General features: G+C 40.2%; 1 protein-coding gene across 2 annotated transcripts in view; it reads right to left on the bottom strand.

The window, feature by feature from the left end:
- Positions 1-25,176, bottom strand: part of ASAP2 (ArfGAP with SH3 domain, ankyrin repeat and PH domain 2) — a 98,820-nt gene extending 73,644 nt beyond the window's left edge. For both annotated transcript variants that reach the window (XM_059829828.1, XM_059829820.1), the window contains exons 1-2: positions 25,051-25,176; positions 1,224-1,296 (exon numbers count right to left, since the gene is read on the bottom strand). In XM_059829828.1, the coding sequence (XP_059685811.1) occupies positions 1,224-1,296; positions 25,051-25,176 (199 nt within the window). The remainder of the gene's footprint in view (positions 1-1,223; positions 1,297-25,050) is intronic.
- Positions 25,177-26,797: the final 1,621 nt, after the last annotated feature.

Here is a 26,797-nt window from a genome sequence, read left to right as displayed (position 1 = left end):
GAATTTAAAAACTAGGCAAGGTACTGATTTTATGCAAAAACTGTAATGATTTGCTACAATGCTTTAACAAGTACACTGATTACACAGCATAGTCAAGCACTCACAAATTACAAAAAAACCCAAAAAAACCCCCACCAAAACCCAGAAGAAAGTGTGTCAGATAAATATGTAACAGACAACACAGCTCCAGATGAATCTTAAACTGCACCCTCCACAATCCAAAGATAACAGCTTCATTACGTTAGGCAAGAATGAACTTCCTTTCAATTAGCTGATAAGAATTATACCACAACAGCAGTTCTTGTTATAACCTTATATCTGAACACGAACATGCCCACAAGTTGTGTCAGATATTGGTGGCTCTCCAAGGTCACCAGGCCTATCTATTTTGCATATAATATAGGTTTTGTTAGCTCTAATTGCTATGAACTGTGAAGCGAGAACAAAAGCCAACAAATGCTGTTTCTTATCCACAAAAACAAAAACTGTTTCTTATTCACAAAATGCTGCTGATCCACAAAAACAAAAGCTTCAGTTATTTTTTCAAAGAAGATAAACACACAAAACTCCATGAGATTGGCACACATACAAAAATACACGCAGCAATAGTTTTGTATTTTTATTAGCATTGTAAGAGAAACATCTGACTTTGTGCATCATGACAATAAAAAATTGCAGCTCATCAGTTCTGTCGTGTCATGAAGTTCTCAACATACATAACTGGAAGCCACCAGGAAGGGTGAGGTTTCACAAAGCAGTAGAGCCAATGTAGCTTCTTATTGCTGCCAAAGAGAGCAATTTCACCCCTCCCATGCCCTCAGCTCTCGATGATACATATACCTTACCATTTCAGGTGCTCATCTAATCCCAGTTAAGTTGATTTCACTGCATATGCAGCTTTATATGAGCTAAAAATCTCATCTGGGGATCTGCCAAGCTCCACGGGTGGCAGAAGGAGCAGGTAACTCAGACCTGGTGGAAAGACGAGAGCAGGGCTTCCCCCCTTCATAGCAGTCCGCCAGCTAGATAGGTTCAGCTACCACATAAAATTTCATCCTTACTGAGCTCATGATCAAGCACCTAGTTCAAGACTGCTATTTAAAATGTACGTTTTTCTCTTCTCAGAGTTACCCATATAACACTTTCTGATTCAGTAAGACGACTGACTGTTTAAATCCTCCAATTTCACCAATATAAAATACCAGGAATTATTATGTACTTACCCAGACCAGATATATTTATGGCTTTGACAGATTTCTTCATTTTATAGAGAACAGTTCGGTCAACATCCAGAGCCTAAAACAACAGAGAAAAACTAAGTGTGAAATACTGGATTGTCCTCTAGTAAACCTGTGCCCTGGAAACCTTCTGTAATTATAACACTATCGTGTTAGTTAACTTTATTTCTGGAATTAATAAATTACTTGCCAGTTGCTCCCACCACCATCCATACAACCTATTCTGTCCCCTTGTCCACAAAAATACATCTTCTCTCTTTTGCTGGTGACCAGCATCATGTATACCCAGCACCATCTAAAATGAAACTATTTACACAGTATCTTCTTCCTATGTTAAATTATTAAAGAAGCTTAAAACAGTTTCAACCCATCGTATGTTCTGGCACTGCTGAAGAAACAAGCAATATCACTTCCCCAGGCAGAATATTAAAAATGGAATTTAATTTCAGTTTTCCTGGATAATTTAGTTAATTAATTGCATTCCCAACCATATGAACTTTCTCACTGCTATGCTGAACAAAATAAATTGCGTATCTCTCAAATATCTTTCACACATTTTATCACCAGGCAAAGCTTTCACCAACGCAACATAAAATTCAAGTTTAAATCCTGTCCAGAATACTCAAGCAGTTATAACCAATTTGTTTCAAAGAAAGAAGTGGAAGCAGGCAACCATTTTGCTTACTGAAGTGAAATATGGGCAGACCCAAAAATGTACAATTGTTCTGGAACAGAGAAGCAGAATTATGGTTATACAAATGATTTAAAAAAAAAAAAAAACAAACCCAAAAAAACAAACCAAAAAAACTCCCCAAATCCCCAAACAACCTTTGTGAAACTGCAAGAAAATTTGAGTTCCAGAGATGGTGATGTCTTTAGACCCCACTGAAGAACAATACTGAACATTACAAATTATATTATGCCAAGAGCTGTTTAGCATATTTGCTAAAAAAGCAAACAAAAGGCACCAAATTCATTCCAGTTTTCATTCAAAAGATTTCACTGAATCGCAGCAGCTACACATCTGAACTACCATTGTTTTATTGTTAATAATTTGTGTAAGAGAAATGATGCGGAAAAGTCAGTCCCTAGGACCCTATCCAATTATTTTAACATACTGAATGCAAAAAGAAATATTATCCCTCGTGTTTATTGGAGTATTCTTAAACTGAATCCATTCAGACCACAAATAGCTGGGCAAAATCCCTGCAGCATTCCATGGAAACCAACAGATTTAGATGTTGCCTTAACATTAACATTATAGTGTCATGGTACTGCTATATCCATTGGAAGTTTTACCTCCAGCATCTTTGTAGTGCACATATTAGCAGGAGAAGTGCAGAGACCTTTTCACCTGGAATTCTGAAGTACAGAGGAAGGGAAAAAAAAACCACTAAGAAAGCCCACAAAAGTCTCACACAGTTCTATTCACCCTCTTCAGCAATTTGAATTGCATCCACTATAACAAACCTGTATACAGTGTGATCTCAAAGCTTAGATTAGTCACCTGTCTGGATGGGAGTACACATAGTAAACTCCCTCATTGTGTATTCAGTGATTTCTAAAAATAACCTCAGAAAAGCACCATCCAATCAGCTGACTACAGAGGAATGATAATTCCATCAAAGATGATATCAAAGGGCAATTACCCTCTTGGAGACAAAGCGAAAGGAATGTCTCCAACGACAAGCATTACAAATCACAGTCCAAAGAGAAGGCTGACGGCCAGAGACTTAAAAGTTATAGATTCAGTTCCCAGCTAAGTCTCAGATTTGTGTGTTCAGTTGATAAATTATTTAATCTCTGCACCTTAGGTTGGGGGAGGGGGAGAAGAAAATAAAGACAGTACTTCTTAAAAAAGAGAAGTGTTGGAAGGATAAACGCATTGGATGAATTGTGAACCACTTGCACTACTGTGTTCAGGGATGCAGACAGACCTTCTGGCCCATGACTGCCTCAGTCAGAAAGCAGAGTCCCTCACTAAGGGAAAAACTTCAAGTCCTCTTTCTCAACCAAAGTCATCATTATGGTTTGCAACTTCTCTCAACCAACTCCCGCTTTCACTGTGATTAGGCAGTAGAAGAGCAAACCTGTAAGGCACAGCATAGCTAGGGTCCAACAGAAATGATAGCTAATGCCCCCAACACACCAGTGACGACAATTCAAGCATCTAGCTATCTCAGCCAGGCGGTCCACATAAAAATTCAAAATAAGGATGACAGGAAAAAAAACCCTCAGACAGTACTGAGGGCAACAGAACAAGCAAAACCTAAAGCTCTAATGTGGTGAAAATGTACAGGACTGCCAGGTCAAACTTCCTTGGGTCCTCCCTTTCTCCCCTGCCTGCCTTTTCAGCTGTGCCAGTGCAAGTGCTTGCAGGGATGTGTCGTAAACCGCAGGAGAGAAACGGTCCATGTATAAAATGATGCAAGGGAAAAAAAAAAAGTTATTTTTCAGTTGGATCAACTTTCCAACTCTGGCTGTCAGGCAGCCCCTTGATACAACATAACCCAACGGAAAAGACAATGGGAAAAACAGGAATAAGTAGGAGGACCGACATACCCAGGTGCTCCTGCTGAAGAATCCTCCAGGGACATTTCTGAACAAGAATTCAGTAGCTGCATGAGCTCGGCCAGCACTTTTACTATGCTGTTATCTCTACCAGCTACATTTTTTTTTAACCCTTAGCATTACATTAGTCTCAACATTTCTTCACATATTCATTCACCACAATAGAACAGGCTTTGCAAGTTCAGTTTGTCTGGAAACTGCTACCACATTTTTAGGGTGATAGCGGACACCGAGTCTGTAGAATGATGTTGAAACATCCAGGCTAAACGAAGAAGGCTAAATACCACCTTGACTAACACTGACTTAACACTGACTTTGCTAGCTGAGGACTCAGCTCAGGTTCTGTTCAGGTCGATGATCCACTCCAAAGCCATAAAAACCAGAGAAAAACTAACCCAGTAGCAAAGTATCCTACCTTTGTAACTCAACTTGTTATTTCTTCCCTCCCCCAGTCAAAAAAGAAAAAAACACAAAAAGGGAGGTAATTAAGTAATTTGTGACAGTCAGTACTCCATGTAATTGTATTTGCATATAAAACCTAAAAGAATATTGTAATTAGCAAAATTAACAAACTGGCACAAAAATAAACTATGCTTCATTCTTTAAAAATATGAGTGTTTTACTGTTGATTCAATTCATTGATGTGATTAATGAGAATGGGAAGAAATTCAACAGTGAAGACTGCAAAGTTGTGTATCCAGAGGAAAAATACATATATGAACTGGGAGATCAGTCAGAAAAAACTAAGGAGAATAAAGGGGTTTAGCTTACCAGATGATTGCAGAATCACCACAGGGTGCCAAAGTGATATAGTCATGAAAAAGAAAAACATAAAGATCCAGGAGATCTCCTTCCACCAAAGATAAAGAAACAAACAAATGAAAAAAAGTCACTAAATACTAAATACTCTTTGAAATGCAAAAAAGGTGTAGGTCCAAAATGTTGGTCTTGACGCCTTGCATGTCTCTCTGAACCACTGGATTTTTGACTCTGATAAACACTGATGGAAGAATTACATGTACAAAACGGGAGGCAATGTAAGCGCTGCTTTCATCCACCAGTACATGAAGTATGGAATGGAATAAAAAGTCTTTCTTGAACTGCTCTGGTTTTGTAATTAGATTACTGGGAATAAGCTGTAGCAAACTTAAAATCAGCTAGCTCAAGGAAATAGCTAAAGGGAATTGGAATGTGCCCATTACTGAAATATAAATAAATAAAAAGCACAAAATGCTTAAATAAATAAATAATTCTTAAAAATTAAAAAGTACAAAACATAGCAGAACAGGCTGCCTTCCTGAAATAATCCCCAGACACCCAAGGTTGTTTGGGCTCTTATCTAGGCAACTAACAATCAATACAGTTTTGTTTGGATAATATGGCACTGATTGCCCATACCTTGTGCTTATTCAGTTACCCTGACAGGCTTCCTCTCTCCTGAATGGAAAGGGTCCTACCTAAATTCCCTACTGGTGGTAACAAAGAGGAAAAAGGGATAAACACCAAGAAATATTTAAGCTAAAAAATAACGTTAGCATAAGAATAGCTGAGTAAAAGCTGTACCTGAACAAACTGCAACTAGGAACTGGGACAAACAAATCAAATTCTGGAAGGCTTTCCAAACAGGAGATAAAGGGTAACAGATATCTAGCCATTTAAGATGGACCTCAATGAATTTATGAAAGATTATTATGTTGTTTCCTATTGTGGTAAGAAACTAGAGTTAGTCCCATAGAAGGTTTCTTTTAGTCCTCCCATTCCTTTGTGAAATCTTTTGATAATGCTGCATTTAAGAGTAGCTATGTATGCCTACAGACTAATGGACAAAATACGGAAAAACTTTGCATCTTTATTACTATATTTTGGTCTTGCTTATAGACCAAAAAATTGAGAGGGGGGGCTTTGCCTTTCTTTAATTGAAAGACATTGGTGCTTATTCACAACTAGTGTTTCAAAGGAGTAATTTCAGCATAAAACTTGAAAATGTCGGCTCTTTGTCTTTAGTACTGTTATTCATATTTTCTCATCCTTTTCTTTGTCCAAATCTTAGCACTTAGAAATCAGTTTAAATACAGCTGTAGCTTTATTATAATTTGAATTCCTAATCCTGCATTTGTTTCATATATACTCACTACATTGATGCACACACACACGCCAAAATGCTACCCTCCCCTAATTCAACTGCTTTGTGCACTTTCAATACAGTGTCAGCAGTGAAATTTAAAATGGCTTCAGATGTTGCATATTCTAGCATTTTTTTTACCCACTTAAAATGCCCAGTAAACTTCTGAACCAGAAGAAAAGTGACCATGTAATTCATATGGTGGGATCATTTTGTCCTCTCATGTAAAGCTTCTAGTTTTGACTCAAAAAACTCTATTGCAAGACTGTTTATTTTGGCATCTGTTTATTTCAGCACAATGTAGTCAAAAGGGCCATATAAATCATTTTCATAGTCCCACTCAGTTTCTACTGATGAGTGCTCCGACTTCCCTCTTGTTAAAAACAGTAAATACAGTTTTGATTTAGGGAAAAAAAAAAGCTAATTCTATACAGTACATTAGAAAAGAGGCTACATTATCGTAGAAGTGGTGCTATGCATCATGGACTGAAACATAAACTCCAAAGTGACCTTCTTGAGCATGCCCTTGTCAGTGCAATATTCTTCCAAACACAGTATTTATGTCTTCTGTTCGTTTACTTTTATGTAACTTCTAATATTAATCTTGTGAAACCATTTTTAAGGTAAATTACTCTTTACATCAGAATCTATGTGGTGTTGCTGTAGCACATCTAGAGATCACAGAGATCACTTGTTCGACAAACCTAAAACAAATATGCTATGATCAGACTGGTATTGATCTTGTTCTCTTGACATGACTTTCAAGGCTTCTAAATAAATGGCAGTATTGGATTAAAATATATGAATGTTAGGAAATTTATTATCAAACCTGGTGCTCATATCAGTATTCTTCTTCAAAATGCATAGCTAATCTCTCTTAAAATGGCACAGAAACATGATTTAGTTTGAAAACTGTTGTACCTTACAACCTAACGCTACACAGTGAAAATGATTACAAAATACGTCTATTTGCTACACTTGAAAAATCCGTAATTTTTCATTTTTCTTGCTGTATCTTCAATTAATTTATCTCTCTTTGCAGTTACCACACATGATCATATACGCCACAAAAAACCCAACCCTAAAATTACCTGCAATATGCCAATTATTTTTAAATTGCAATTCATGTTGGTTTTTTCCTAGTAAGTTAAGGCTAACATTTTTGCACCCATCACAAATATGCTTTGGACACACTGGTAATATATTTTTCACAAGGTATTCAGTAATACAAGCGTTGGTTAGTTGGGGTGCCACAGGCTGAAAATTTCAAAATTACAATAATGAAGTAAATGCATTTCTGAGGCCCATATAGAGTGTAGAAGAAGCAATTCAAATCATTACAAAAAATATTTTAAAGGTCTATATGCCCGATGAGAATTTAGCAACAAACATGTCTGTAATAAGTATACTAGGGAGGGGGACAAGCATACCAAAATAAACAGAAGAAAACACAGCTTTTAAAATGAGCACTAGAGAGAGGACTCAACTATCAGTAGCAAAGCTTTTTTCCTTATGTAGGAACAAAGTCCAGTTTCACTTGCCAAAGGCCAATTTCCATTTTAACTGCTTCAAAGCTTTCTACTCTGAACAATAAAATGTGCCGACTAATTAGAACCAAACCCACCTTACTAGGAAGAAATCAGTCCGAGGTTACTGAAACTTCCCAAAATGTTATTCTACATCCTACTTCATATGCCACAATCTGCTCTGACACTTAATAATAATAATAATAATAATAAAGCTGTTCAAGTATGTTTGACATTGCCTAGAAATATTTAAGCCCACTGGGAAATACGATGTTCAAACATTTCATTGCTGCTTCCCCCAAAAAAAGAATCTCAAAACTAGCATCAATCTAAAAATCTATATTGTCTAAATAGATCTGTGCAATATACAGGCTTCTTTCTGCTGGAAGGGGTATTGGCTCAAATCAGTAAGTACATTTAATACATTTCAGGCTGGCACAAAAAATGAATGTATTATTTGCTCTTTTCAGTGGAGCGGGGGGAAAACAAACTGTTCTATTTTTGTCATATTTAATTGTGGGAGAAGAAAAAGCAGGAAGGCAGAAACTGAATAGCTGAACATCCCGAAGATCATTTTGGCACCTTTTACAGAACCAAAGGGTATGGGGAAAAACAGGGCAGTAGCAGCATAAATGGAGAGTCCCAAGGCTCTAGTGGTTAGATGTTCATTAAACATCTTTTGTGCCAAACTTACAGCAGAAGTCTGGGTCTTTATCTTATGCAAGTGTCCTTACACCAGTGCCTTACTTCTTTGTGGCCCAGAAGATATTTATCTGTAGAGGAACAGAAAAATAGCCATACTGGGTCAGATGAACACTCCATTTAACCTGATATCCTCTATCGGTAGCAGCCAATAGCAGATGTTTAGGACAGCAATCAAAGAAAAGCATGTACACATCCTTCCCCAGGATAATCTCCCCGTTTCCAGCAATCACTTTAAAAAGAAAAGAGGGGCTCTCAACCAGAAACACTACATAGCCCAAGAGGCTATTCTCAAGAGAAACAAAAAGCCCAACTTTTCTAACTCCAGACAAGGGAAAGAAAAAAACTGAACTCAACTGCTTGCAGCTCCATGTGAGTGCCTTCATGACTGCACTACAGACTACTGTGGGAAGTAGTGAGGGAGGAAGGGGAAGGCCATCATCTTTGCTCTATTTTTTATTTAAAACAGTTGAAAGTCTCTAATAACATTCCTTTCTCCTTACCCACAGCAGCTTCATTTTAGAAAGGCTAAAATTAACTATTTCACATTTTTGGTTATTTAGACGGGTTTTTTTCTGAAAGTATTCACAGAACTGGATCTGAATTATTGAAAAGTCTCAAGGTAACCAATTTTCTTTCTTTTACCGTTTTTTTAAGAATTAAAGAGTCCATTGGAACAACAACAAAAAAAAATGCTTGGAAGTACTGCTAAAGCAGTAATAAAATTTTGGGAAACAAAGCTTCAAATAATTTGAAAAATAACGGTGGAGACAGGAACCTATGTGTTCTTCCCCATATTGCATATCTAACTGACAAAGAAACAAATAAAATATTAACATACTGACTTTAGATTCAATATAAACAATTATCTTAACAATTACATCTTTAAAACAAAATCTAATCTCACTCTCAATTTTAGCAACTTGTATTAAAATATCGGGCTACTAAATAGCCATAAATTCTTCTGTACCTCACCCATTCCAGTATTTCAGAATAATGCCAGAGGCTGCTGCAGATGCTGAACACAAATAGGAATGTCCTTCCCAAAACCAAAAGGATGCAGGAAGAAACTTGGTCAATTAGTAAGAAGTGATCAAATAATTACTGTAGAGACAGCAGAGCAAGAATCAGCTCTTGTGCCTTACTGGTCTGGTCTCGTTTAAAAAGTAAGAATAGCAAATTTTGAATACTCATACCTAGCAAGCACAATCATTTGGCTTTTCTGGTGTATCTTTACAGGCAATCTGATACTTGCTGTAATTAATCCTCTCTGACTCAAAAGATCAGAGAGATCCACTGACATCCTATCTCAGTTTTTTTCTCTTAGAAATGAACTGTCTATACTGCTGACTTCAATCCACTTTTCCTTACAGAAGGTGGTAAAAAACTCCCCAAATTGTGTTATCCCCCTCCAAAAACCTCTCTCCATTCTCCTACTTTTATGTCATTTCCTCCCTCCATGTATTAGTTTCTTTTCTAAAGCCTCTCCAGTTTTCTTCCACTGATCACCTGGCACATTCAGGGAGGGACTGATACAAAGAGTGGAAAAAAACTTCATAGGCACAGTCTGGGGCAAGGCATTCTAGCCTCTAAACGTATTCTAGATTAAGAATAATTTTAAAAACTTTAATTTGGGGTAATTACTTTATTTGGAGTGTGCATGTGAAGAAATGTTCCAGAACATTACATTCTACAGTAGCTATGACAGTTAATTTGTATAAATAAGCTCTTAGGCGTGAGACCTGTCTACTTAAGAGACTGTGAAGGTACAGAGACAGACATGCAATAAAAAGGACAGGGTTTATGGCAGAATTGTCTCTGCAAAGTCCCTTTCCACAAAAGCATTATTTCTCCAGCATCTGGGTTTGTGGTTCTTGTGGGCACAATGCCAAGGCAATCTGTTTGAACAAGCACTGGTCTATCTGGCAGAAAAATGTAGTAAATATTTCGGCTGTAAATCATTGTGCATACAGCTAAAGGTATGCATGGTGGAAAGAGGCAATACCACTGCTTTGGGAAATTAATACTTGTAAGTAAAAGGTAATTCTGTTGCAAAGGTAAAAGATGGGAAAATTTGATACTGCTACATGTTGTGTACAGAGTCATTATGCTCAAGTATGTTTTTGTGTAACAACTTAATTTTTTATTAAAACAAAGTGATGCCTAAATATCAGAATTCTCTAAGGTTCAGAGCCTACAAAATGTTACATCATCAACAGAAGTCACTACTACATGATACTGTTGCACACTGAACAAAAAAGGTGCTGTATCTGTGTATTAATCATTCAATTTCCACATGCTTCCCTCACTACATAAAAGTTGGAAATGCAACAGATACTTAAGGAGGGGGCACACACCAAGCATTTTTGTGTAATAAAACCTCTTGCCTAAGAGAAAAGAATGGAGGCTGCTTATGCCAACTATTTCTTCAAAACACATCCACCTCCTGCATGAACCAATTTTTATAGTGAGAAATGTATCTTCCTTCTCTTTTCATAATTTCACCACCAACTCTGCAGCTATCTGCTTTCAAAGACAAGATGATGGACTTTAAACACAGATCTCATAAGCAACGTAACAGACTTGATGCACTTACTCTTTACAGTGGCTCATTTTTAAACAAAGGGTGTGTAAATAAAACTCCCTTATTTTTTATTTAATTGTTGTTTAATTTTCCAGTTGCATCAGCCAATTCTTGCTCTCCATATCCATGTATTTAGTATTACATGCTTCAACATTCTAAGATACATCATTATGTAAAACAAAGTAACATAGATAACAAAGTTCCAGTGACAACTGTCTTGAATAGCCAAGTAAACTTTACCATCCCTTTAACCGTGTCAAAATTCTCTGGTCCTCAGCCTGCAAGAGACGTTTCTCTAGCTTCTTGTTTTTGCATTTCTGTCTGCTGTCAGCATCCATCAAAGCCCTTCGTGGTTCAGAGCCCAGCTGTTGGGAGAGGCTGATCCTTACCCTGTATCACTCAACAGCATTTGTGATGAGCTAGGCTGATGGGATTTTCCTTTTGCAGATTTCTCAATTCAGTACTTTTTTCCCTAGTATTAAATCCTTTTATACACCATCAGAGCCAACAAGAATTAATCTTGCAGAACATAATGCCCTTTTATTCTGCATATGACAAGCTTTTTGAATAGAGAATTTTTAGTTATTTATGGGAGTAATCAACAAATGAAACACTTTCCAGATACTCAAAAGTTCCCCTATCAATGGTCTGATTTGGTTTTAGTAGTCTTCAAACCCTCTACTTGAACCAGGCAGACATCCCAGTTGCAATCGCTATAAAATGATGAAAAACTAAACAGTAAGTTTTCCCCATATATGATGCACTTACTTTACCGTAAAAATGAAAACCTTTGTGGTACGTGCACAGACCAACTGGGCGCCATAAAATGACCAATCCCTCCCCATCCAGCACTCTTTTGACTTTCTCTTTATTTATCCAATAATCCTAGGGAGCAGAAATTAACCAAGAAAAGAAAAGAGTCCACAGCAGCAAAGCACAATCAAACCTCAGTCTTAACAGGCCTCTGAGAACATCTTAACAGAAATAAATAATAAAATCTGTATTACAAACATCTGTAGCAGACATATATATGAGATGGCCATTCCAAAAGGGAACAAAAGGCACACAAACTTTATCTAGTTCACCATACACCTGGAACTTTTAAGACACCATACTCCCACAACAAAAAATGGCAGTTAACTAGAGGGCTCCAAAAGAGACGAAGACAAAATCACCTCAAATGTACCAAGTATTCCTAGGGAAACACTAAACCAGCTGTCAAAATTAGGATAAACAGAGGTAAAGCAATACATCAGCCATCACCTCTCTATTATTAGGGTAGAAATTTATGAAAGGCATCTACCTCTAATACTGGTGGCATATTAATTACTACAGCTTAGTTTTCTTCAGTGGAGAGATGTTTCCTTTTACAATTTAATACATTTTGTATAGTAAACCTTTCAGTTTCATTCGCCAGTTCTCACATTAAAGCCCAGTGTCAAATGATAAAACTCATTTTCTCTTGAAACACTGTATAATTATTTATATTCCATAGTGGCTTCCAGACTTCAGCCTTTGATTTTCACTCCAAACTCTATAAAACCTCTCTTTGGTTCAACAAGGCCAAGTGCAGAGTCCTGCACTTGGGTCACAACAACCCCCTGCAACGCTACAGGCTTGGGGAAGAGTGGCTGGAAAGCTGTCCTGCAGAAAATGACCTGGAGGTGTTGATTGACAGCCAGCTGAATATGAGCCAGCAGTGTGCCCAGGTGGCCAAGAAGGCCAATGGCATCCTGGCTTGTATCAGAAATAGTGTGGCCAGCAGGACTAGGGAAGTGATTGTCCCCCTGTACTCAGCATTGGTGAGGCTGCACCTCGAATACTGTGTTCAGTTTTGGGCCCCTCACTACAAGAAGGACATTGAGGTGCTGGAGCATGTCCAGAGAAGGGCAACGAAGCTGGTGAGGGGTCTGGAGCACAAGTCCTATGAGCAGCTGAGGGAACTGGGGTTGTTTAGCCTGGAGAAGAGGAGGCTGAGGGGACACCTAATCACTCTCTACAATTACCTCAAACGAAGTTGCAGAGTTGGGTGTTGGCCTCTTCTCCCAAGTGACAAGTGACAGGACAAGAGGAAACAGCCTCAAGTTGCGCCAGGGGAGGTTTAGGTTGGGTATTAGGAAAAATTTCTTGCCTGAAAGGGTTGCCTGACATTGGAACAGGCTGCCCAGGGAAGTGGTTAAGTCACCGTCACTGGAGGTATTTAAAAGACGTGTGGATGAGGCGCTTAGGGACATGGTTTAGTGGTAGACTTAACAGTGTTAGGTTAACGGTTGGACTTGATGATCTTAAAGGTCTTTTCCAACCTAAACGATTCTATGATTCTATAATTCAGTATACCACCTTTGAAAATCTCTGCATGGTCTCTCACTATCAATACATTTTTCCCCATTAAAAAGTAACTGCATGACAACATAATTAACAGCAGCTAATGCAAATATAAGATTAGCCAACTTATGGCAATCAAACATTTGATAACATCAGTATCTTCCTCTTTTGGTTAATTGGAAAAAAGAAATTGCACTAATTTCATTCTGTTGATGCTTTGTCATGCTGTAGCTATTAGTAAAGACCTTGAGTTCTTGTTGCATAAATGCATAAACATAATATTCTATGAATTTCCATTTGGGAATTTGGTTTTAAATGAAAGAATGCGTCCAAGCTGTCATATATTGTCATTCATTTTACGTGCCCAACTAGAGAAATCTCAAGACACTATTACAGTCTTGAAAACAATGATCTTAAATTCTGCTGGAATTTCCACTGCTTTAAGTATATCTAAAGTTCAAGCACTCCTGTCACTAAGGACAGCTTCCTAGAAGTGTAAGTGAATCTTAAGTCACACAATTATTAGTGTACCAAACAGCAGATATAAACCACCCATTTACATCATATTTGATGTAGAAATAAAAGCTTTCCCCCCAGGGTGACCTTTGCCAAAATAATTAGGGAGCTCACATATGTAGAAGATACCTATAAAATGTAGTAAACAGTACTTCCCTATACCACTGAGCATTAGGAAGGTAAATTCATACGCAGTTGCTACCTAAGACAAAACGCTGAATAACTTCTGCATTTAAAATTGAAGCAGTTTAGAACAGAGAAGCAGGTCCAGGCCTATCAGCACTTTTATTGTGTTCTTAGAAGAAATAGGAAACAGCTACTGAATCAACTGACTGAAATTGAAGAGACAAACACCTAAAACTATATGTAACCAAGCACCATGTGTCCTTGCACCATCACCAGATCTATATGGCTTGGGGGACAGGGAAGACAGGGAAGGCAGTGGCAAACACTACCACTCCATCCCTAGCACAGAGAAGACTGACTGAAAATACTTACATGAAAAGCTTGTCATCCACAACCAGAGCAGTTAAACAACAGAAGAGAATGAAGTAAGCAAAAGAATGAATGAAACCAAACAAAAAGCAGCTTACAAAAGATTTACTACTTCATTGCTTCTTCAATGCTACTCTCTTCAGTGCAGCTAGCATCTAGTCTACATGGAGCTCAAAGTGTAGGAGGACTCTGCTGGTATTTTTCCTGTTGTTGTGTAACATACACCTACAGTTCTGGAAAACAAACAAACAATTAAAAACATGTGCTTTGCAAGACTCTATACTGTATGTTTTGCATGTGACAACAGAGCAGGGGCTCTGTGTTTGCATGTGCTAAGGAAATTTCCACTCCTATTGCTATAGCCGAACAGTAATCCTGTTTGATTGAAGGGGCTTAAAATGATTAGTAAATGCATTTGTTTCTAAGTTGACTGAATACAGTCTAAGTTCCCTTGAAATAGCATATCCTAGGAAAGAAATCTTTCACTAAGAAAGAACAGAAACCATAAAAACGTGACAAAATAATCGGTATGAATGTTCACATCACTACTTTTTTCCCTTCCTATATGCCTTCTAAATGTAGAACAAAGCTTTCAGGAACATAAAAGTAATTTGTTCAGCTCTAATCACTTCAGCTGTTTTGATGGATCTACACGCATACTTAGCATAATGCCTAGACAGAATTATAGATTTCAGACCAGAACTACATTTATAATCTGATCTTTAATCAGAGATAGCTGAGGGGTCCACAAACAGCAGATGGTTCTATACACCATATTGTTCCAAGACAATAAGGAACAGAGTTTCAGCCTTCCCTCTCAATTCTCTATTTCTTCTTTGTTTAACAAATCAGGTGCTAGAATTTATACTATAGGTTCTTCCATGTTAACTTTTACAGACACCTCTTAAGGAATATACTCCAAAGAAATACACTTCACTGCACAATATGTCACTTACATAGTAAATATTTTTGTGAAACAGAGTTCACGTATACAAAGAAGCAAATTTTTCAAATTCTGTCCAACACCTACTCACTTGAAAACAAAGCCTACTACTCTAAATGAAAAGTACTGAATCACACTACCCAAGATTATTTTCTGCAAAGCAGCATTGCTCATAAGAAAAAAGCTATTCAGTTACAGCGCTGTATCTCAGTTCCTCCATCAATAAAGTCTCCCCCATAAGGTAAATTATTTTCTCTTTCCAAATAAAATTGAGACATATACAACAGCTAATAACATCTGCATAATACTTAGTATTATACCCCGTTCGCTGGATATATAACATGCAGAACTCTTCTTCCACTCTCCTAAACTATAGGGCAGGATGTAGCTATGATATCACCCTTATCTACTTTTCTCCATCACTATCCCTTCCCTATACCCCTGCCTGCCTCCTTACTATACTGATCATTTTCACATTAGCCCTCCCTCCACATTCTCTGCCTGGCATTTTCATCCTACTTCCTGCAAAAACACTGCCGCACTCCGCCTTCCTTTGCAGTTCCTGTCAATTCTGATTCCTCTGAACTTCCTTAGGCTTTTGATGCATTTCCTTATCCCCTCCATAATGCTTCTGCCTATACGCTAATTCCTGACCCTCCGCTCCTCATATACCATCACAGTACTTCTGCCTCTGGGTGACTCTCCCAACTCTCAGTTTGTCTTTAATTCAGATTCCATTTTATTGCTCTTCACTTTTGACTGATCCTCACATTACCTCTTAGACACTTCAGCTATCTATTACTTTCTGAGTCTTCCTTTTTTTTATGTCCCCATTTTTTGTTGTTTCCTAGCCAAATTTACTCCTCCACTTAATCCCAACATCGATGTAAACTTAATGAAAGAAGTCTGGATTTAGTCCAAATAAAAGAAGCTGGTCGTCATCTCAATCACAGAAAATCTCGTATCTAATACCAAAACTCTTTCAGCTTATGTCTCTGTCCCCACCAAGAGCAAATACATACATTAAGCATTTTGCATACAGAATAGCTTGAGCTTGGTGCTAACAAATGTGAGATTGTGTGGGGAAAAGGCTAGGAAAAAAAGAGAAACAATCCTACTATCAGCTTGCAATAAAATCAATAGTTGCAACACCGAACTTCTGTTTGTCCCATAACTTGATCTGCATTTTCCAGCTGGGTTTAAGGAAGGGAAAAGAAAAATCTGCCTCAGTTAAAATGGACCAAAGCAGAGATTTTAACTTTACGTGAAACCTGGGTGTCATCACCCTCTACAGCTTTACAGTATGATTCTCAGTAATTCTGTTTTTTCTGTAAGAAATTGCCAGCACCGATGCAAGAGTAAACAAGGAGCCACACAATTTCTCCTGATGTGAAGTTCTTGCACATCTGACTATGCTACAACTTAAAAAATGAAAGCAAATGTGAAAGTACTGTCTTCTTGCATAGCAGTGGCAGTTGCTGTAAATACTTGTTTACAGTATTTTTCAAGCATTTCTGGAAGCAGAAAGGGGAACTGGTTACTTTGCTAGCCTGCCACTCACACACCAGGGATACTTGCAATCTTTGAGTAAAAACATCTCTCCTCAATTTAACAGTCGTGGTCTGCATTTCTGCATCCATTGCAATCATATTTACTTACTGTAAATACTTCTCCTCTTCTCTCCATCCCTGCTTTTTTAACCCTCTGTGCTTAAATCAGATATCACGCTAGTCTTCAGAGGTTTTGTTAGGAGTATTTGCTAGTTACCATCCAAGTTCTTTCAGAATCCTGGAAAATGAGTTAATCAGCCCCAACAAACTGAGTGCTTTAAGCTCACAGTTTTGTTTACTGCTTTGCTTACTTGCATCTCTGTTCCTGCTATCCATTCTACCTCCTCGCTCACTTTGAGCTCAAAAACTGCAGCAGAGCACTCATTTAGATTTGGCAATACCTACATTATCTTCAATACTACTACATTCTAACTGTGTATTATCCTTTCTTTTTCTCCTCACAACTCTATGTGCTTAAAGAGTGTTTTTGTTTTCTTTACTGCCTGCTGTCATTCCTAAAGAAACTTACTTTTGCAAATTTGTCTTTCATCTTTGCACATACTCTTTAATGCAACACTTTCCTCTGACTACCTGGCTTTTTCTTCCCATTTCTGACAGGATCTGCTCATTTGTGACATTCTTCTTGGGGCGTTTCAAGTCTGTCGTTTTTCCCATAATTTTCCCCTTTCTTTGGATACTTCATGAACATTCTTCATACTTTAGTACATAAACTCTTCAGTTCTGCTGACCTCACCAGCTCTCAGTTCAATGACTTTTTCCCTAAATAAAATTTTTTTACTTGTTTTGCCTCGTTTTTGCTTTTAATGTCTGTTTTGCTTTTAGTACACAATGAATTGAGCCCCAACCATTCAACAAACACTTCACTTGTTTCCAGTCTTATCCACAACACCCATTTGATTCCTGCCTTTAAATCAGCAATTGTCACATTAGCTTCTCCTGCTTCTGTTTCCTTCTTTAAAAGTTAGCATCTTGGCTTGTCACAGATGGCTGACCATAATGTAGCTGAAATACAGCTCTTATTTATTCCTCTTGCACTCTTCCTCTATGCTTGCAGTGTTAGCAGACAGCCTGCTTTACCAGACCATAACCAACAGGTTCTCTTAAACTGCATTGTATCTCTAAAATATAGCCTTTCACTCTAAGCTAAAGTTTTTATCCATGATCTCATAATTTAATTTTGATTATTTCAACATTCCGGCCTTGACAAATACAGTCTTCCTCAGTCATGACACTAAACCTTTGAGTTTGTCTTCTATGCAATGAATCCCTCTCCATACTTGTAACATGACTCTCCTTTGCATCAAATGTAAGACAGTGGTCTTTGATTCTGATACTTATTAGCAGGCAACACCAATCATCTCTCATTCACTCACCACTCCCCCTCCCTCCGATCAGACTAACTCCAGCCATGAACACCCATTTTCTTTTTTTTTTTAGATTCACACCTTCATGTTTACCAACATAGTTGGTATTTATCTTACCAACACTTCCGTTTTATATCATCCACGAACTCTTCTGAGCTATACAGATCACCAAACATAGAATGGGAAGGGGAGCAATGACAGAAGGTATTCCCACAGCTGGAGAAGCTGCAGGAAGATTTCACCCAGAGAACTCTCTAGCAACTTCATGAAGAATATAACATTTATTTAGAGCCAGAGAGGACTGAGGGCAAGTGAAGACTCTTGCTGCTAGCCCATCCATGACAGACACCCCAGCTCAGCACAAAGCCCATCTGAGTCCCAGCCATGACTCTAGTACCATGGACAGGGCTGGGCCAAGGCTGCTGCAGAGGGGACAAGGCTTGGGAGCTCTGGGGAGGTAAGGCAAAACACCGATAACCTCTGTAGCAAAGGAGTTTCAAGAAATTAAGAGAGATAAGGAGATTGTAAGCATCGAGAAAGTATAGAGAAGCTTGATACCCAAGACTATAGAGGGAAAAGCTAACCTAAATAGGGCTAGGCCCAACTTTTCTGGAGCTTCAGGTGCAAAGGTTATTTGTTTCTGGGGAAATGGGGCAGACAGATCATGTGGGTTGTTAAGAGTGAGGCTCAGAAGCTGGGATGCAGGAGTTTAGATAAGCAATGGTTGTATGTAATATATATGCATATATACACACACATATGGAAGGTGAACATTATAAAAAAAATAAGATTTAAGAGTTGAACTAAAACGTTTAACAACCACTATTCTGATGCATATGACTAAAAAGAAACCATTTCACAGTGGTTCAGCTACAACAGTACACCAGTCAGGTGCACCAAGTTTTTTTGGATTCTCCACCTGTATTCATCAGCCATGTGCACTTGACAGGACTGTAACTGCTTTGGAGCATGGATTAGGCTTTTGCCCTGTGACTTTGCAATGCCTTTCAGAACGAAGGCCTCACCTTTACCTAGCATTGCCATATATTATGGTACACAGAGAACAACAAGAAGATGAGAAGAAGTGAAGGTGGGTTAAACCTAAGCAGAATTAGCCACTTTCCACGTCTACTCTCTTTTAGCATCAGCATGAAGTACACTAAATCCAGATAAGATGGTTCTGAGAAATGCAGAAGCACCAGGGAAAAATCAAAAGACAAAAGCCACAGTCAGTAAAATACTTCAGAAATGTACATATTTTCCATTGATCCTCCTATGGGGAATGGAGGCATTTGGTACTAGGAAGTAGATGCATCACTGGATGCACCAAGGTAAGGTGCACAGCAATCTACTTATATGGCTTGAAATTGTTTTAACTGACTGCACATTGTCTGTACTTTGAAGGTTTAAACTCTGTTTCTTAAAATACACACAAAGCTCCAGCTGAAGACCTACAGTTTAGCTCCTGTATTTCGGCAACTTCCATCCTCTATATTTCTCTCAAAACGAAGAAAAATTCCCACACTCCTTTTGAAACCATCATGCCATTTGTGTCATAATGACTTTTCCAGAAACCTCTCTGGATGCTGATGACAGAAAATCACGATTCCAGAAAGGAAGCAGAAGTGGAACACAAAAAAAGTTTTAAACAACATGTATTTATGGAACTGTATTTAGTAATGAGGTAAGAAAAGTGTGCAAATATGTTCTACCAAAGAGCACGGTATAGTGGGCACAAAGATATATTTTATTAAAAGGTAATATACAAATAATAGTAGTAAATTTCCCAAAACACACTAGAATACCTGACACTTCCTAATGCTTCTCAAAGTATACGAAAACACCTTCTTCACATAGCTTTCAAAAGCAAGTCACATTCACGTAGTATAGGAAGAGAGAACTCCAGTCCTAAAGACTTAACAAGCAAAAAATACATGATGGGGAAAGTACAAATTTTAAAAACACACATGTGTATGCATGTATCCAGTCTCACCTTCGCCCACCCTACCAAGCTGTTATTACCTCTCGCCCTCATTAGCTTTGCAGAACTAAAATGCCGCAGAGAGAATTACAGAATTTTAACGTACAAGAGGGAATGAAATTCAGTATGCATCGATCACTTACGGCCCTCCAAGCCAGCTGAAATCTGTGGGATTGCCTTAGGTGGCAAGAAGTTGTTACCATTTCTGACAAAAAAAACTTGCATTATAAGTGACAATGAGGAAGAAAAGGATTTGATACTGAAATGACATGCTGCACTCCTAGGAGTGGAAATTACCAAAAAAACCCCCAACTTTTAAACTGTAAAATAACAGAATCATTGAGGTGCAATAATCATGGAATAGAACCTATAGAACAAAGGCAAGTAGAAACCTGAACTTACAAGTTATGGCTTTAAAATTAATTTCACGGATTTTACAGAAATTCCTGGACAGTGTCGTTTAAATAGACCCCAAGCAATTAAAATCTACTTCTATCCAGAGAACTAAGACCACCTTTGGTACCACTACACTGTTTCTTTTGGTTGTATGTTTTACATCTTTCCACCACATGTCCGTCCCGTCTACTTTTTACAACACATTCATCCCAGTAGCAAGTGCTACTATGCTGGGGAGGGTGTTCCAGTAACCTGTTAAACTTCTCTCAGTGTTTCCATTCTCCTCTCTTTATCGGGAAACCTGTGCATGCAGTGAAGTTTAAGTAGGCAGGGTAAACTTTGCACCTCAAGTCCTGACTTAGGTGGAAATGTCTTCAGCATGTGAACTGTCTGCTCCTTTCTGTTTACACAGTAGCCTGCATAACAGCCCCCCGCCCTTCTTTCTTGGTCCACAAGCACTGGACCACAATAAACAGGTAGAACAGAAATAAATAGGTAGGATTTCTATGGGCTTCAGTTCCAGTCTTTATTGTAAAACTTAACCCATGCTTCAAAAAAAAGTGGCACACTTGGATTCTAGTCATTAAATCACCCTATAAAATAATCTCTAAAAATCTTTAATGATCACAGCTATTAGGACCACTTTGCAGGCTCCATTACAGTTTAGGGATTATTTTATTTAACTTACAGCACATAAAAGAGAGAAGTGTATGTTCTAAGTAAAAGCAGTACTAAAATCACATTTGTAAGCGTTCATAGCTTAAGAATGGTCACCACACATTTTTAGGTCCTGGGACCTTTAACAGAAACAGTCAACTAAAAAGACTGCATTTGTCAGACTAGCTTACTGATTTCAAGCAACCCCTCCCCCAATCATGTGACTATGCTCTGCACTCCATCAATTAAAACTTGTTTAATCTTAGTCATTATCATACATACAAAGATTAAACAGTAACCTGTAAAGGCCCGTGACATACACTGCTCACTTGTAATTTTGTTTTAGCAGAAGCTAAAGATTCCCAACATCTTGCTAAGCAACATCCTCATCTGAGAACAATACAGAAATTATATTATCCCTTTTCCTTTGAAATCACATTGTGCTCCATGAGCATGCCTTTCCTAATCCCTTTTCCACTACTGAGAGCAAAGGATCAGATTCTATTTCTCCAAGTGTTTGAACAGGCACCAGTTCCCAAACTGCAATGCAGGAGCTTCTGGTGATCTCAAAGGCCATGATCTGGAATTGGTGTATACAATCACATAAAACAGGAAAACTCGAAGTATTTTCAACTGGTACTAAAAACCAATCACATTCTGCAACTGACAGAGATCAGTTAATCCAAGTTCAGAAAACACTGATTTAAGGCAATACCATCACCCACAGAGACATATCGGTAAATTATACACATGTAACTGTCCAACATCTTATTGATTTCCTCACTTAACAAGCCTTTTCGACTCCATCACTGAAAGCAAGGCCTCATTAACTAAACTTTTAAGACACTGTTAGATACCTGCTAATTAACTAAGACAGAATTACAAAACTGGTAGCCAGCAGTGTTAATGACAAGTGCAGAAGACCTCCCATTGGGATCTGGAAACAGATACCTGTGTTTGCACAGAGCTGAGCTCAGGCTAACAAGTCACAGTAGCCCACACCTCCTGTGCTCCTGCACTGCCTCCCCATGTGCCTCTGCTTCCAAGGGAGTGTGAGGCTTGGGAGACTCAGGCAGTTGCATAGTCCATTCCAGAACCAGATTTGCTGGGAAAAGCAGTTAAGAGACATCCTCAAGGTATCAGTATTAACCGGTTAATTTGTTGGTTTAATACATGTATACAATATCCTGGAAAATGAAAACTTAACTGTCTTCAGTTAATAAACTACCTCTTACAGTCACTTGCTAAATCAATGCATGCACAAAGGCAGCAGTCAGCACGGTTTCAACTTACCTATTAGCTGTTTTGAGTAACACATTCCCTACATCATACACAGGCAGACTTCCTAGTTTTCAGAACCATACTGTCTACTGCAACAGAGCAGATCGCACTGGAAACTGATGCTTCACAGTACTTGTGACACTGGAAACGCAAACAGGTTCTTTGTATTATCTGTACATTTTTTAGACTTTATTAAGTCTTAGTTCATAACGAGCTGATGAACTAATTCTTGCCTAGCCTTTTAGAAAAAAATGTGCTGAGCACTGACTTCTCTATTACACAATTTATAGACAACTTTTTATCAAAGGATCCCATTTAACCTGAAAAACCAGGCACGACATGCTAAAGGACCTGAGTATTTCCAAACCAAAGAAGTCTAAGTATGAAAAAAGATTTCATGCTTTTGAAACCATGAAAATTTGTTTGTTGCTCTTGATAAATCACAAAGAAAAAAATTCACTAGTCATTTCAACACGTTTTAGGACAGCAGCACAAACAGGCAGCAACTGCTGTTATTTTGCCAAAAGTGCTACATAGACCAATACTATTAAGAACAGCTATAGCCAGAGCAATCTCTCATCTCCTGCCTTGCAAACTTTACTTAGATCTGTAAGACACTAGGCACGTTCTTTATCATTATCATAAAAGATAATTTTTGTACCTAAGCTAGCAGTGTCTAATATTCGACATATGCAGAGATACAAAGATTTGACATACTGATTGAGTTTCTTTAAAAATCAAACAGCAGTATATCAGAGATCTGTCACAAAACAAAATGCCAAGCAGACAGATTAAATAAGGAATCCACCATATTCAAATTTTTAAATGCGTATCATTCTCCTAATGTAAAAAAAGGTTTTCGAGACACAACTTACTGAGTTGAATCTTTAAAAGACCTTAAGATACATGTTATAAACTTCATGCCATCTTATATAAATTTTGTATCATCAGATACGAAAATGAAAAAAAAACTTTTTTGCATGTTTTTTTCTGAAAAACGATATGACAATTTTGCAACCATACAGCTTTAGAAATTGAGGCTTAGAGAAAGATCAATTTTTGTGAGACTTGTAATAAAAATCTTTAAATCTCGCAAAACTGCTTTTGACCCAAATGCTTACACTAACTTCTATTTTGTGTTAATCAATTATTAGGCAGCTCTACCTTACAACTAAAATAATTCACTATTATAAATATTCTTTAAGAAAAAGTAGCCTTTGATACAGAATTGTTGCTCTTAAGACTATCAGGTTAATAAGGTATAATTAAATCCAGGCATTTAAGTGCAAGCTTGCAGGGAAGAACATTACCTCAGGAACAAAACAGTAGTTCCTTCTGTGCACGTTATTTTGAATTCAACTCCTTGCTTTAGTGGTTTTGGGAACTGGCAAAACAGGAAAATCTTGTAAAGGGTGTTTAAAGACCTAACCTGGGTTTTGTTCACTTAAGACATGTTAATAATCCATTGCTAGTGGCAGTTCTTTGTAAGAAGGGACATCAACTACTGACAAGATTCTTTTTGCTGAACAGGCTCTTTTTAAAATACATGCTTACTGCAAAACCAATCAACTAAACACACACTGTAAGAACTGATGTAACAGGTAGATGGAGCAAATTAATCTGCATCACAAGTAAGATTCCCCCCCTCCCACAAGTTACTTCAGAGAAGCTGCTAGAGGAATCAAGATACACAGACGCTTCTCATTTCATTGTGCGTATATGACTGGGATGTGGAATGCGCTCTCACTGTGTTCAGACCTGTCCCAGATTTCCCTCTGATCTGAAAGAGGAGGGAAAAGAGTCTCTCTCTCTCCCCAGTGCTGGCAGCTACCCTCCGTGGTAGGGAGGGCTCTCACCATCAGGCTCAACGGCACGTTTCCAGTATCTTTAAAGAAAGAAAAACAAACAGCTCTCTTCGCGAGACAAAAGCGGCTCACACGAAGTATCCGCAGCCCAGGCTGCCCAAGAGGAGGCAAAAAAGAGGGGGCTCAGGCTCCCGCGCACCGCAGGTTAGCTGAACCGGCGCCGCTTCGGGGGCGGCGCGTTCTCGCCTCCCCGGGAAGGGCAGGCATCGCCTCGCCACCCTGGAGAAGCCGTTCCTGAGGGAAGGCTACCTTAAAGCACATGCCCGAGGCGGGGAGGGTGTTTAGGTTTCTATGCGCGGGGACTGGACAGGGGATTAAAGCCCACCTGTGCCAGGAGGCAGGCACACACACACGGGGGAAAGGACACTCCAACCTCCCGCAGCGCCAGGGCCCAAGCCCCACACGGCAGCTGGCGGGGCGGGAAGCAGCGGCGGCGGGGCCGAGGCGTTGCAGGTGTCGCTGTGAAGGAAGGGGCAGAGGAGGGAGGCTAGAGAGTTCAAGTGGTGTCGTGTTCCCCCCCCAGGTAGGAGAGAGGGCGGGCGGAACCGACCGGCTCGGGGCTCCTCGGGCGCCAGGAGGAGAGAGAAGCGAGGGCTCGGGCTCCCCTGCCCCCAGGCCGAGAGCAGCGAGTTCAGAGCGGGGAGGCGGGCGGAGCGCGAGCCCCGCGGGCCGGGGGGCAGCAGCGCCTCAGCCCTTCCCCCCTCTCCTTTTCTTTCCCCTCTCCACCCGGGCGAGCCCCATTTCCTCTCAGCGGCAGCCGAGGGCGCTCCTCGGGGCCGGGCGGGGAGAGGGAGCGGCAGGAGCCAGCGCCGGTAGCGCCTTGTTCTCTGCTGCCGCCGCGGCGGGCAGCCAGGCCGGAGGGGGCTGCGCAGCCCGCTCCCCGCCCCGCCGCGCCTCCCCTCCCGGGGCTCACCTCCTCGATGGCCGCCACCGTGTTCCTGCACTGGGCCATCCGGGTGGTGAAGTTGGAGGCGGTAGGTGACTTGTAATCCTCATTGGTCTCGGACACGAATTCCGACACGGAGATCTGGTCCGGCATGGCGGGGCGGGGATGAGTGGGGCGAGGGGAGGGGAGAGGGGAGGGGGGGAAAGCAGGCGGCTCCGGGGGGAGGGGAGGGCCCAGGGGGGCTCCCCCCTCACATCGCTCGGCAACGGGCGGCGGCAGCGCCCTCCTCGCAGCTCCGCCGTCTGGAGCGGTGTTGTTCCTCCGTCGCCACACAAGGAAATTCCCCGCACCCACACTCCTCCTCCTCCTCCCCGCGCGGTCACGCAGCACCGGGGGCCGGGCACACGCCCAGCGGCGAACGGGGGGGGGAGGCGGCGGCGGGAGCTGCCTCCACACCCCGCCTTCCCTCTCGCTTTCTCCCTGACACACACAGGGCGGAGGCGGGCCGCGGCGCGGCCGCATGACCCCCGCTTCAGTCTCCGCACGCCCGGAGGAGACCTGCCGCCACGCACTCGCCCCCCGGCGCCCGCCCTGGGAAGATGGCGGCCCCCTCCCTCCCGACCCCCGCCGGGGAGAGAGCAGCGGGCGGGGGGGGGAACGGCGCGGGTCTAACGGCGGGCACCGGCTGGGTAATCCCAGGGACAGGCAGGACAAATCCAGCCGTGTAATTAAGATCGTATTTAACAACAACGAGCATCCAGGAGCAGGGGAAGCTGAGGTGCGATGCCTACCTGATGCAAGGAGGGACGCGTGGAAGCCCACAGGGCAGGTCTCTGCACTGGCCCCTGCGTGGCTGCCCGGAGGTGGCAGGGACAGTCTCTTCCCTCACAGTTCATAATCCATATTTCTACAGTTTAAATCTTTTTTACGAGTTCGCTGCCTAGTTTCGAGGGAGCTAAAGTTGAGTAATGTTGTTGTTCCCAAGAGGTCTGTGCAAAAATACTTTTAGGCTAAGTAACATTTATATCTAAATTCATAGAAAGCTTTTCCTGTACTCGAAGAGGAAGTGTTATCAGAGGAGGAGACACGTTGTTCTTTAATATAAAGCCACGAGGATTAATCAAGGCAGAAAGTGCAAAACTTCGCCCCAGCAGTGGCGTTCGTGACTGATGCCGCAGAAGGGAGCTTGGCAAGGTGTCATCAGGCAGGCGTGGTACTTGCTTGTGTTGGGAATACAGGGATGTGATCCACGATGATGGTTTCTTGTGGCCTCAAAGCCCTTAGGACTTCCAGCCTGTTAGTGCAGAAAGCTTTGGAAGTCTGTATTTTGGCCCAGAAACTCTCCCGTGGCTCTTTCACTTCCCTCTGGTGATACAGTTACTAGCTTTCTATAAGTGATTCTTTATTACTGTGATTTAAAACTCTCCAGGGAATTCAGATGAGTAAGCAGGTACTCCTTTGCTGCAGCTTGTAAAATGTCCAAATAAGTAACTGCTGGCCTACCCAGATGTTACTGCCCTTTGCAGTCCTTGTTACTGTTATACAAAGTTCTCCTCTAACATACATCATGAAGCTTGTCAACCATATTTATTTTACTGGTTGTAGCAAAGCAGATGAATGAACAGTGATTATCTGCATGTTCTTTCCTTATTCTAATTCTTGCTAGTTTTTCCATTCTAATTCTTCTTTATTTTCTTTTTTTTTTTTTTTAATCGATTGGGGGGGGGGAAGCTATGTATGTCAAGGAGTGTTTTGATTGTCTAGAGGTTAACAA

Source organism: Gavia stellata, chromosome 2, assembly GCF_030936135.1.
Source record: "Gavia stellata isolate bGavSte3 chromosome 2, bGavSte3.hap2, whole genome shotgun sequence".
Classification (NCBI taxonomy): Eukaryota; Metazoa; Chordata; class Aves; order Gaviiformes; family Gaviidae; genus Gavia; species Gavia stellata.
Note: the sequence above shows the minus strand (reverse complement) of the source record. Positions and strands in the feature narration are given on the sequence as shown.